Source organism: Geotrypetes seraphini, chromosome 5, assembly GCF_902459505.1.
Source record: "Geotrypetes seraphini chromosome 5, aGeoSer1.1, whole genome shotgun sequence".
In the NCBI taxonomy this organism is placed as follows: Eukaryota; Metazoa; Chordata; class Amphibia; order Gymnophiona; family Dermophiidae; genus Geotrypetes; species Geotrypetes seraphini.
Window position 1 is genome coordinate 245,075,428 of NC_047088.1, and position 13,410 is coordinate 245,088,837.

Consider the following 13,410-nt stretch of genomic DNA (forward strand, 5'->3'; position numbering starts at 1 on the left):
AAGTTAGAAAGTTTTGTGTCATAGAACAAAGTGTTTTAGATGGACAGTGGGGAACTAGAAAACTATTGATAAATTCTGGTTGGTTACTTTGGCGTGTCTTAAATGTAAGTAATAGAATTTTGTAACTAACCCTGTGTTCAACGGGCAACCAGCAAGGGGTGGCAGTCTGCCCCAGACGCTATGTTGGCGGGGGCACCAGCAACCCTCCTCCTCTCTGCCCCCTGCCCTCCACTCCTCCCCTCACCACGGGCACGCACCTTCACTTCCCCCGCACCTCTAGTGGTTCACCACTGCGAGCAACAACTGCAACGTGCTTCTCACGACCGTGTTGTCTCTCCCACTGTCGCGTCTGGGTGCCGTGCATAGGAAGTGACATCAGAAGGACAGCCGACAAGGTCACAAGGAGCACGTTGACGGAGGAAGGGAAGGGGAGCGTAAGTGCAGCAGAGGAAATTGGGAAAGGAGCGGGAGCACCACTGTCCCGGGCGGCTCTCACCCTCACTAAGCCACTGGATAACACTATTCTCAATATGAAAATCCCCCACAGATATTTTATGATTGTATGTGGTGTTCTTAAGGTGGCCAAACAAGTTTCAAGTTTTCAAGTTTATTATGGGACTTGATAAATCGCTTAATCGGATATTCTAAGCGATTTACATTTAAAATTTACAATGTAAAAACGAAGAACAATAACAATGCAATACATTACAATACATACAATTTAAATAATGGCTAAAATACTCTAAAACAGGTTGAAAAGGTGACCATGAAAGCTAGAAGGATGTTAGATTGCATAGGGAGAGGTCTGGCCAGTAGGAAAAAGGAGCTATTGATGCCCCTGAATAAGACTCTGGCGAGACCTCATTTAGAATATTGTATACAATTCTGGAGGCCGCACCTTCAAAAAGATATAGAAAGGATGGAGTTGGTCCAGAGGAAAAGTAAGCTGATATTCCAGTGCAGGGGTAGGCAATTCCGGTCCTCGAGAGCTGGAGCCAGGTCAGGTTTTCAGGATCTCCACCATGAATATGTATGAGATGGATTTACATGCACTGCCTTTATGAGATGCAAATCTATCTCATGCATATTTATTGTGAAGATCCTGAAAACCTGACCTGGCTCCAGCTCTCGAGGACCGAAATTGCCTACCCCTGTTCCAGTGGATTGGATGAGAAAAGCCAGAGGGCTTCCCCCCCAAAAAAGGTTAAAGAGCGAGAACAACCTTAGGGAATACCACATTTTGGCTCCCGTTTCTTGGAAGGGGACGTGGAGGTGACATTCTGAAAGAAATGATAAAAACTAGGACATGTGGGCGAGAAGTAGCTGGTGATCAACCAAGTCAAATGCCACTGACAGATCACGAGAGATGGCTAAGACGATCCTGTTTTGGGGAGTGAAATTTGGCTTAGGTGCACAGTCAGAATAATTTTGGTACTGAAGTGAGATCTAAATCCTGATTGTCTGAAGTGTAGAGCTAATATTTTCTTGCAGTAGGATGATAATTGGGTAAAGACTCTGAAAATGGCTGATAATTACTGGGGGTAGAAGGACCAAGAGTGTGATTTTTTAGATCATGTATGTTTGTATGTTCAGTTTATTTGATAGACCGCATTCCCTCACAATTATTGTCGGATCAAGGTGGTTAATACGATGGACTATAACCAATTTCCATAAATCAGGAAAACAACCAGTATCCAGACTGTGATTAATTATGTTCAGAAGGTTGGGGGAGTACATTTAGATTCAGTGCCTTTTATCGGAAAGAGAGAAGTGGATCATTTAAGCTGTAGATCCACTCGTTGACTCAAAGGCAGCACACCAGTCTCTCATCCTAACAGACCGCCAATCTGAGGCTACTCAGACAGTGGCGTAGCAAGGGTGAGAGGTGCCCGGGGCTGTGGCGCCCCTCCCCTCTTTCCCCCCCCCCACCTCCACCCGTCACAAATTCAAGAATCGACTCTGAGCGTGAGAAGTAAGATCCATCCAGAATTCTTCCCAAATCAGACAACAGTGATGGCCAGGACCAGTGGCAAGATCCGTAAATTGCCTACATTCCAAAGAGGCATGAATTATCATAAATGATCTCCAGTGACTATAAGTCAGTGGCTCATTAGACAACCAATGTGACAAGATGGTCTTTTTGCCTAGTGGCATCTGTCTGATAATCTTTAATCCATGCTTATGTATATATTCTGTCATTTTGTTCTTTAAAATATAGTCTCTACCATTTTGCCTGGTATTGACATCAGACTTACTGGTCTATAATTTCCCTGATCACCTCTGGCACTTTTTAAAAAAATTGGCATCACATTTGTGACCCTCTAATCTTCCAGTACTATGCTAGATTTTAGAGAAAATTTATAGGTTACTGACAATAGCTGCAAGTTCATTTTTCAATTCTATCAGCACTCTGGGATGTATAGCATCTGGTCCAGGTTATTTGCTATTGTTCAATTTATCAAACTGACCCATTACATCTTCCAGTGTTATAGAGATTTGTTTGAATTTCTCTGATTCATCAGAATTGAATACCATTTCTGGCCTTGGTAACTCCCCTATATCTTCCTCAGTGAAAATTGAAGCAAAGAATTAATTTAATCTCTTCGCTATGGCTTTGTCTTCCCTGAGAGTCCCTTTTATCCCTCGGTTGTCTAGCAGTCCAACTGATTCTCTTACCATCTTCTTGCTTTTAATATACCCACAAAAAGTTTTGGCTGTGTGTTTTTTTTGCTTCCTGCACAATCTTCTTTTCAAGGTCTCTCTTTGCCGTCCTTATTAGCGCCTTGCTTTTGACTTGTCATTCCTTGTGCTGTGTACAATTATTTTCAGTCGGATCTTTCTTCTGCTTTCTGAAGGATTCTCTTTTGACTCTTTTGGATTGGATGTATGTAGGGGGAACAGAATACAAAGTATAAAAATTATACTGAGGGTTGCAGAAAGGAAGTGATGGGTATCTGTATAGTTAAGCTAAAACTGTGGTGGGTGATAAAAACATTGCAATGGACCAAGAAGTCATTATTCTTATTCGAACAAAGACAAATCAGTTAACCTCCCAATACTCAAGTTTACATGGTAATCAAATAATACCATTTTATAGCTTTGTTGCATATATACTGGATTGTATAATGGTGAGGTTTAGATACAATGTTTCCTTTTCCCAAAAGCTTGGGGGGGGGAAGGGGGGAGAAGTTGTCAATGTAAGCTACTGTTAAGATGTGCTATTTTACTGTTAACCCTAGTTATTAGTAACTAGGTCTCATTGTAGAAAATGGAACCTGTGCTAAAATCATATGAGTTAGAGCTAAAATCATATGTCTTTTAACAATAACCCACACTTATAACTTTCCTCTTTAGTGTGAAGAGTTTCAGACTCTGGTAATCAGAGCTGATACTGTGATGTCATAATGCCTCATTCCAGCAATGCCTAAGAGCCAACCTCATCAATGATGTCACAATGGCGTGATTGCCCTTTCCTTGGCTCACTTTTATTAAATAGTGTTTGGTGCAGTTGTTAGAGCTACAGCCTCAGCACTCTGAGACAGTGGCATACCTAGGGTATGTGGCACCCGGGGCCCATCATTTTTTGACACCCCTCCCCCCCCCATGTAAAAAAATATTTTTTGTAATGACCATGAAACGGAATAAATGGTCAGAATAGAAACAGGCAGTGAAAATTTTCTTATATTCCAAACATAACATAACATAAATTATGTCTGAATTGTCATGACATCAGAAGTACATATGGAGTAGTTGCAGGTGATGCTTGGGACAGTTCTGATTGTGTTAGTTCGGTTTTATGTGCTTTTTGAATAGAAGTGTTTTTATTTCTTTTTGAAGGTTTTGCAGTCTGTGGTCGATGTCAATTGGTTGTAGAGTTGGGGGTCGAGTGTTGCAGCTCGAATGGCTAGGAGGTTGTCAAACAGTTTTTTTCTTTTGACGTTTTTGGTTGGAGGGTGTGTGAATTAGAGAGTTGCGCGGGGACAGAAATCCCACCCGTTCCCACCCGTCCCCGCCAAAGTCCCACCCGTCCCCACCCGTCCCCGCGAGGAATCCCACCCGTCCCCACCCGTCCCCGTGAGGAATCCCTCCGTCCCCACCCGTCCCCGCGAGGAATCCCCTCCGTCCCCACCCGTCCCCGCGAGGAATCCCCTCCGTCCCCGCCCGTCCCTATAAACTTCAGAAATAGTTATTTCATTTAATTATGCTACTGAATTAAAGGCTCTGGTAGAAACCCATTTACAAATAAGCAAAAAGACTTTATTAATTTGAAAATATTAATTGGGAAGAATACATACTTTGTAAACGGGTTTCTACCAGAGCCTCTAATGTTTATAAATTTTTATCAACACAACTAATATACTACTTTATCCTGAAGCATAAAAAAAAAAAAAAAAGAAATAGAATTCTTTTCCTACCTTTGTTGCCTGGTTTCTGCTTTCCTCATGTTCTCATTCAATTCCTTGCATCCACTGTCTCTCTTCCTTCTGCTTCTTCCATTTGCTCTGTTACTGTGCCTCTCCCTTTCTTCCCCCTTCCAAATTGGTCTGGCACCCATCTTCTTCTCTCCGCTCCCCCCATAGTCTGGCATCTGTCTTCTTCCCTGCCAACGTCTTCTCCCTACTCTCTCTTCCTCATTTCCTTTCAGTGTCCTTCTCCCCCCCCATCTTCCCCATGTCCTTTCAGCGTCCTTCTCCCTCTCTGTCTTCCCCATGTGCTTTCAGCATCCTTCTCCCCCCTCTGTCTTCCACAAGTGCTTTCAGAGTCCTTCCCCCCCCCCGCCCCGCCCTTCCCATGGCCTTTCAGCATCCTTCTCCACCCCTTTGTATTCCCCCATGTGCTTTCAGCGTCCTTCTCCCTCCTCTGTCTTCAAGTGCTTTCAAAGTCCTTCCCCCCTCCTCCTGTCTTCACCATGGCCTTTCAGCGTCCTTCTCCCCCCCCTCCTCTACCGCCCCGGGTGCAGCACAGCCGGCCAGGTCCCCTTACTTTTGTGGCACTTCCCCGACCGACCAACAACAGCCCCGGTCCACAAACCTCCCTGCCCTTAACCGCAAATCTAAATTACCTTCTTACAGCTGTTGTAAGAAGGTAATTTAGATTCGCGGCTACAGGGCAGGGAGGATTGTCGGACCCGGGCTGTTATCGGTCGGTCGGGGAAGTGCCACAAAAGTAAGGGGACCTGGCCGGCTGTGCTGCAACCGGGGCGGGGCGGGGCGGGGCGGACCGCCCCCCTCCCTTGGTAGCCACTCGAACCGCGAGGCTACTCTCCTTCTCCTTACCTGCCCTGCCTGCAGCACAGAGCCGAACGGAAGTCTTCCCGACGTCAGCGCTGACGTCGGAGGGAGGGAGGGCTTTGTTTAAGCTTTGTTTAAGCCCTCCCTCCCCTCCGACGTCAGCGCTGACGTCGGGAAGACTTCCGTTCGGCTCTGTACTGCAAGCAGAGAAGGTAGGGAGAAGAAGAGCCGCGCGACTGAGTACATCCAGCCCCGCAGGAGCCCCGCGACCCTCGGAGGCGTCCCCATGGGATCCCCACGACCCTAGGGGGCGTCCCCACGGGATCCCCGTGACCCGAAGGGGGAACCCGCGGGTCCCGCGGGATTCCCGTTGTCCCCGTTCCCGTGCAGCTCTCTAGTGTGAATGGTGCGTGAGTTCTCCTATGTCTGTTTGAAGTGGATTGAATTATTTAGCTGAAGAAATTAGTTACCCCCTCATCCTACACACATTAATTCTCTTCCATTTTTGTTCCCATTATAAAAAACACTGATAAGTTCCCAGAAAAAAAAATACATTAAAATAAGAAGTGAAAACAAAGGCCCCTACAGATGAGAACATAACATAAGAATAGCCTAACTGGGTCAGACCAATGGTCTATCATGCCCAGTAGCCCATTCTCATGGTAGCCAATCCAGGACACTAATACCTGGTCAAAACCCAAAGAGTAGCAACATTCCATGCTACCAATCCAGGGCAAGCAGACACTTCCCCCATGTCTTAATAACAGATTATGGACTTTTCCTCCAGGAATTTGTCCAAATCTTTCTTAAAACTAGCTACACTATCTGCTTTTACCATAACTTCTGGCGACTTCATTTTTAAGTTTAGATCTTTCCTTTCAAACAGAGACCTTGCTAGATGTCAAATTCAGCACAAGGTAACTTCACATGGATTTAGCTGTGCAGGAAATGTGAATCTCCTCATACACCCACCATATAGTGCAAAAATGTGCAAAGGTCTGTTTTTTTCTTTCGATCACTACATAGCCTAATGCCACACAAGCAGCGCTGTTACAAACATATTCTGTAGGTCAATGCTAAGGATAACAAAGTTTCCTTCCTTGGACCAGAAGGAGATACTGATAAACCACTGGAAGAGATCCCAAAACAACACCCAAAGACCCACTCAGTGTGTGAACCAGTTGAGTGGAATGGACTAACTGGGGGGTGGAAATGGGCCTGGAGTTTGCTCAGCAAAATTTCCCAGACCACCTCTTCCTCTCAATACATTGACACGCTGCCATCACTACCACTAGGAACACCTCACTGGGTAGGCCAGCTATGCTATAAACTTTATAAAACACATTATTATATTTTCTTATAAAGCACATATTTTAACTGAACTCTCTGACATCCTCAGCCTTTCCATTCACAAAAATAGAAGGAAGAAAAGTTCCCATTTCCTGCTGTCTCATGTCCCCGGCCTATACAATATTTTTTTTCTGCAGACCCTTCAAAAGTCTGACCAAATCCTCGTTTCACTTGCATTATAAAGTACTGAGGATGCCATCTCTCCCCAATCCCAGGTCCTAAAGTCTAAGACAGTAGCACAAACTAATGCTGCCAGATTCAGGAAAAAAAATTTCGATTCAATTCAGCCTATTGAATTGGTTTTTCAATTCGATTTTCCTGCCCAGTTGGGTGATTTTTTTCAAAACTCCTGGTGGGTTTTATAGCTTTTTCACCCCTTTGGCTTCTCCTAACCACACTGGCGCTGTGGTGTAAATAAAATAAAGAAACAAAAAGGACTTTTCCTCTCTCTGTTAAATCCTAGCTCACGTTTGCAGTCCAACACCAGCTCTGGCAGGATACACATTTCAAATCTGACATATTATAATCACAAAACAGAAAATAAAATTAATTTTTCTACCTTTTGTTCTCTGGTTATATTTCAAATCTTGTTGGTCCAAGGCTCTGGTTTTCTTCTGATAACTTGCTTGCCAGGGTCGCCTTCTTTCTTCTTTCTGCATGCTAACCATCCATCTGCCAACTCTGTCCTCCCTTTCCATTTCCCTTCCCTCCCCAGGAAGTCTGGTATCTTTCCTTTTTTTCATCTCCCTCCACAGATCCACCTTTTCTTAACTACCCTTTCATCCGGCATCTCTCCCTCCTTCCCCACCATCCCAGAGTCCACCATCTCTCCCTTTCTTTTCCCAATTACCCTCCTATCCAGTATCTCTATCCCTCCTCCACACCATCCCTTGTGTCCAATTTCTCTCCCTTTCTGTTCCTTCCCTCCCTAAATCCCATGGTCCATCATCTCTCTCCCTCTCCTCTATTTTCAGACCCATTATTTCTTCCTCCCCCCCCCAAAGTTTGGCATATGCACGTCTCTTTGAACACCCCCTTCCCTCCGTGTACTTCTAAACCAGGGTCCCCCCCAAAGGCCTGTCCCCCCTTAAAGGTCTGCCTGTCCCACCTTGAAGGCCTGCATCCCCCTTGAAGGCCTGTCCCACCCCCTTGTAGGCCTGTCCCCCCCTTGAAGGCCTGCCTGCCTGTCCCCCCCTTGAAGGCCTGTCCACCCCCTTGAAGGTCTGCACCCCCCCAAAGGCCTGCACCCCCCGAAGGCCTGCACCCCCCTGAAGGCCTGCACCCCCCTTGAAGGCCTGTCCCACCCCCTTGTAGGCCTGCCCCCCCCTTGTAGGCCTGTCCCCCCCTTGAAGGCCTGCCTGCCTGTCCCCCCCTTGAAGGCCTGTCCCCCCCTTGAAGGCCTGCACCCCCTTGAAGGCCTGCACCCCCCCGAAGGCCTGTCCCCCCCTTGAAGGCCTGTCCCACCCCCTTGTAGGCCTATCCCACCCCCTTGTAGACCTGTTCCCCCCTTGAAGGCCTGCCTGCCCCCCCCTTTGAAGGCCTGTCCCTCCCCCTTGAAGGCCTGCCTGTCCCCCCCCTTGAAGGTCTGTCCCCCCTTGAAAGCCTGCCTGCCTGCCCGTTCGCCCCACCCCGAAGGACCGCTCGCCCCCTGGCCTCCCCGCACCACCTATGAAGCAGCACTACCTATGCTCCCGACCTTGCAGTTCAATCCCCCCCACCCCCGAAGGACCGCTCGCCCCACTGACCTTCCTGCACCACCTATGAAACAGCCGCAGCAGAATCGCGACATCAGCGATCCCTGCACTGCTTAGGCGCTGCTTCCTGCGCCGCGGTCCTGCCCCTCCTCTGACGTCAGAGGAGGGGCGGGACCGCGGCGCAGGAAGCAGCGCCCAAGCAGCTCAGGGATCGCTGATGTCCCGATCCTGCTGCGGGCTGCTTCACAGGTGGTGCAGGAAGGTCAGTGGGGCGAGCGGTCCTTCGGGGGTGGGGGGGGGGGAAATGAACGGCAAGGCCGGGAGCACCCCCTCAGGGCTGGCACCCAGGGTGGACCGCCCCTCCCGCCCCCCCTTGGTACGCCACTGCTCTGAGATTGTGGGTTTAAATCCCATGCTGTTCCTTGTGACCCTGGTCAAGTCATTTACCCCTTCCCCCCTTTTTTTACAAAACCACTGAAGTGGTTTTTAGAGCAGGCTCCCAACTTCACATAGAAAAGCCCAGATACACATCTCACCATAACCTCCTTATAGTGTATGGTAAGCCCTCCAAAACCCACCCAAAACCTACTGGACCCAACAGTAAACTATACAAATAGCCCTTATACCTGCAAATGTCATCTATATTAAGGTACAGTGAAATTTGGGTGGGTTTTGGAAGGCTCACATATTCCAGTTAGTGTGGGATATGGGCCTGAGATACCATCTCTATGGTGGACTACATTGCCTGCTAGACTACTCCAGGAACCCGCTTGCTGGTTGGTCTACTTTGACCCATGCTCGACATGATCGAAACATTCAAGATAATGAAGGGAATAGACTTAGTAGATAAAGCCTGGTTGTTCACCCTCTCCAAGGTAGAGAGAACGAGAGGCCACTCTCTAAAGTTAAAAGGGAATAGATTCCGTACAAACGTAAGGAAGTTCTTCTTCACCCAGAGAGTGGTAGAAAACTGGAACGCTCTTCCGGAGTCTGTTAAAGGGGAAAACACCCTCCAGGGATTCAAGACAAAGTTGGACAAGTTCCTGCTGAACTGGAACGTAGGCAGGTAAGGTTAGTCTTAGTTAGGGCACTGGTCTTTGACCAAAGGGCCGCCGTGTGAACGGACTGCTGGGCACGATGGACCACTGGTCTGACCCAGCAGCGGCAATTCTTATGTTCTTAATAACATCTACAGCTATCATATAGACTGGTATGTACTGTTTCTTTCACAGCTTCTTGAGGTTAGGGGAGGGGGGTCAGTGACCACTGGGGGAGTGTGGGGGGTCATGCCGTCATCCCTCCAGTGGTCATCTGGTCAGTTTTGGCAACCTTTTGGCATTTATTTGTTGTTAAAACAGTTCGCAGCCCCCAAACAGTGCCCTGAACATTTTCAAAAAAGTTTGATTATTGCAGGAAAACATCCGGATCATCAGCCCACCCTAGTACCACCCAAACCACACTTCTAACATGGCCCCCTTGAGATTTAGACGTACTGCAGACCACCAACGTAGAAATCTATCCAGAGCAAGAATAAATGGCCATCTGCCCTTTTATGCCACTTTTTGGGGATGGTTTTCTTGTTTGAAAATGAGCCCCATAGTTGCAGAATCCAACATGGCAGCCCCAGTTTCCCTGGTTTTCACCCCACTACCCGGAGCCCCAAGCCAGCCATTAGTCCTGCGTTGTTCTATAATGAGATAAGTGAACGGCTTTTGCTTACCATATGGTCACGCAGATTTCCTCAGGTTTCTCGCAGTAGGAGCTCAGGGAGCAGTTACTGTGGCAGACCTTGCCCTCGCACACTGGTTGCGTGTGGTCGCACCATTTGCACACATTGGTCTTTAGATTCCTACGTGCCCAAACCTGAAGTACTGCAAAACAAAGCAGAAAAGTGCAACATGGACTTGCAGGATTTATGACATGTCTCCCCCCCCCCCCCCTCTCGAGATACTTTTCTGTGACATTTCTGTTTTGACTCCGTTGGCACCTCATATTTTTTCCCTCTTGAAAAATAACATGTGTCTGAGTCTGAGACACAGAAATTTATCCTGAAGGAGAGCTGGAGTTCACTGTGTGGGTTTCAAGTGTGTTTGCTTATTAATTTTATTTACTGAACTTTTTTTTTTTGGAGGGGGGGAACAAACCTTTTAAATTACAGCACAGTTTATATAATGAAGGCATTGCCAGTTAACAACAGCAATTTATTATTTCTGTAGCGCTACCCGATAAGAGTCCCTGCCCGATAGAGCTTACAACCTAATTGTGACAGACACATAGGGCAAAAGGCGAATCAGTTAAGAGAAATTCTCACTGTGGGCTACCGCTAGGAATTGTTATTTCACAGTTAACCCTGGTTATTAGTAACTAGTCTCTTGGCATAGAACAGTTTGAGTTAGTGGTAAAATAATCCATCCCAACAGTAGTCCATGTTGATAACTTCACCCTAAGTGTTACCAAACCAGATTGTCACATGTATACAATTTCAATATATTTATTAATGACTTGGAAACAGGGACAAAGTGTGAAGTTATAAAATTTGCGGATGACACAAAACTCTCCGGTAAGGTTAGATCTGTAGAGGAATGTAAAAAACTCCAAAGGGATCTGGACAAACTGAGTGAGTGGGCAGATAAATGGCAGATGAGTTTTAATGTGGAGAAATGTAAAGTTATGCACATAGGGAAAGGGAACCTGATGTACAACTACATGATGGGGGGGATGACATTGGGAAAAGGCAACCTAGAAAAGGACTTGGGGGTTTTGGTGGATAAAACAATGAAACCGGCAGCACAATGCGCAGCGGCCTCAAAAAAGGCGAACAGAATGTTGGGCATTATCAAAAAAGGTATCACTACCAGAACCAAGGAAGTTATCCTCCCGCTGTACAGGGCAATGGTGCGACCGCATCTGGAGTACTGCGTCCAGTACTGGTCGCCGTACCTAAAGAAAGATATGGCGATACTCGAGAGGGTCCAGAGAAGAGCGACAAAAATGATAAAGGGCATGGAAAACCTCTCGTATGCTGAGAGGCTGGAGAAGTTGGGGCTCTTTTCCCTAGAAAAGAGGAGACTTAGAGGGGATATGATAGAAACTTATAAGATCATGAAGGGTATAGTGAAGGTAGAGAGAGACAGATTTTTCAGACTGGCGGGGGCAACAAGAACTAGAGGACACTCAAAAAAATTGAAGGGAGATAGTTTTAGAACAAATGCTAGGAAGTTCTTCTTTACCCAGAGGGTGGTGGACACCTGGAATGCGCTTCCAGAGGGGGTGGTAGAGCAGAGTACGGTTTTGGGTTTCAAAAAGGGATTGGACGAATTCCTGAGGAGTAAGGGAATCCAGGGGTACAATTAGAGGGTTACTATACAAGACAAAATGCTCTTGAGTAATAGATCACTACAGGTCATTGACCTGGGGGGCCGCCGCGGGAGCGGACTGCTGGGCATGATGGACCTATGGTCTGACTCGGCAGAGGCCATGCTTATGTGCTTATGTGCTGTAACCCTTTTTTTTTTTTGCCTTCAGAATACCTTTAAGAAACATTAATAGTGACGGCCAGCCGCCTCGTAGTGGTGACCGCCTGGACAAAGCGAGAGCTACCCCTTTTGGACAGTGTCCTTGAGAGAGTTAACCATATAGCTTTGATGTCTAAATTAACTGCCCTTCGTAGAAATAGGCTGTCTCATTTCCAGGAAATCGAGGCTCCCTTTCTCGCTTGGAGTGAGAAATTCCAACCTGTGATACTTAGTATGTTCATCTCTCACTGGCGCTTTCACCACCCACACTGTTCCTTTGTGATTGTTATACATGGAGGGAGGGGGGGGGGGTCAGGAAGTATATTGTTAGGGTCATATACCTTTTTTTTTAGGAGCCATTGTGACATGGACTTCGGTTAGAGAATCAGGGTGGTTAGGAGGGTTAGGTGTCTGTCCATCAGGACAGACATGATTCCATATAGGATGCCTATGCGTGACTCTCAAAAGCCACTTAGGTGGCATACAGAATCCGGCCCTCGGTGAGTGCACAGGGAGAAAGTCAGTTGAACATCTGTTAAGAATGGTTTGGGAGCAACAGTCTGAATGCTAGCTTGTCTTGAGAAGTCAGGTGATGAGTCTGGAACTGGGTAACATGGCATATGCACTCACTCAGCTGCCCCTATCTCTCTTATCTCTCCCTATGATCCCCCCATCCCCCATGAGCTCCACTCAGCTGGTAAGTTCCTCCTATCTGTGTCCTTCTCCTTCTCTGCCAACTCCAGACTTCATTTCTTCTGTCTTACTGTGCCTTATGCTTGGAACAAGCTGCCCAAATCCTTATGGCGGGCTCCGTCTCTGGCAGTGTTCAAGGCCCGTTTAAAAGCCCACCTCTTTGATAGTGCTTTTGACTCCTAACTCCTGTCACCTCGGGTTCTGCATCCCCAACCCTATATGTCATGTCTGTCTGTCCAAATTAGATTGTAAGCTCTTCCGAGAAGGGACCGTCTATAAATGTCAAAATGTACAGAGCTGAGAACCCCTTTCAGCGCTATATAAGTGATAAGCTATAGTAGTAGTAGGTAGGTTTTTATTGCTTTTCTAAAGCTCAAAAATGCCTCAAGGAATCTGATGTTAGGAGGCAGCTGATTCCAGTACTTTGGGAAGAAGAGAGAATGACCTGCATCTGGCACTTTCTAGTCGGAGAGAGAGATGATGTGTGATACTGCTTTTGTTTCTGTCTGTTGATGAATTATGTATGTTCAGCTGTAACCTGCTTAGGTATTGGGCAGGAAAGAAATTTTTAAAATAAGCGTTGTTCTTATGATTCTTGTACACTTGAGGAGAGGTTGAAAATGAATAAAGAAGGGGGGGAAGGGGGGAGCTGGTGGGTGGGGTTTGTGGGTAGAGGGAACATGGGGCAGTTGGGGGGGGGGGTTTGGGTGTGTATACTTGACGCATGTTTTGTATCATGTTGTATTTGCTTATGCAGATGTTGCCTCTGTTTCTTTTGTGCAGGCATTTGTTGTTCTCACTTCTGCGGGTTTTTCATGTCAATAAAAATTGTTTACAATCTAAAAATGAATAAAGAAAAATAATGTTGGGAGGGAGGGTTAGGGGTTTATATATATACAATTGTTATTTGACTTGATGGATTTTTCA

The 13,410-nt window shown here is 46.6% G+C and overlaps 1 protein-coding gene across 3 annotated transcripts in view; it reads right to left on the bottom strand.

Annotated features, from left to right (window-relative positions):
• LOC117361428 (TGF-beta receptor type-2-like) overlaps positions 1-13,410 on the bottom strand; it is a 145,448-nt gene that overhangs the window by 29,560 nt on the left and 102,478 nt on the right. For all 3 annotated transcript variants that reach the window (XM_033946746.1, XM_033946743.1, XM_033946744.1), the window contains one exon: positions 9,996-10,146. Coding sequence is in view for 2 of the 3 variants with exons in the window: in XM_033946743.1 (XP_033802634.1) it covers positions 9,996-10,146 (151 nt within the window). In the remaining variant the exon portion in view is untranslated. The remainder of the gene's footprint in view (positions 1-9,995; positions 10,147-13,410) is intronic.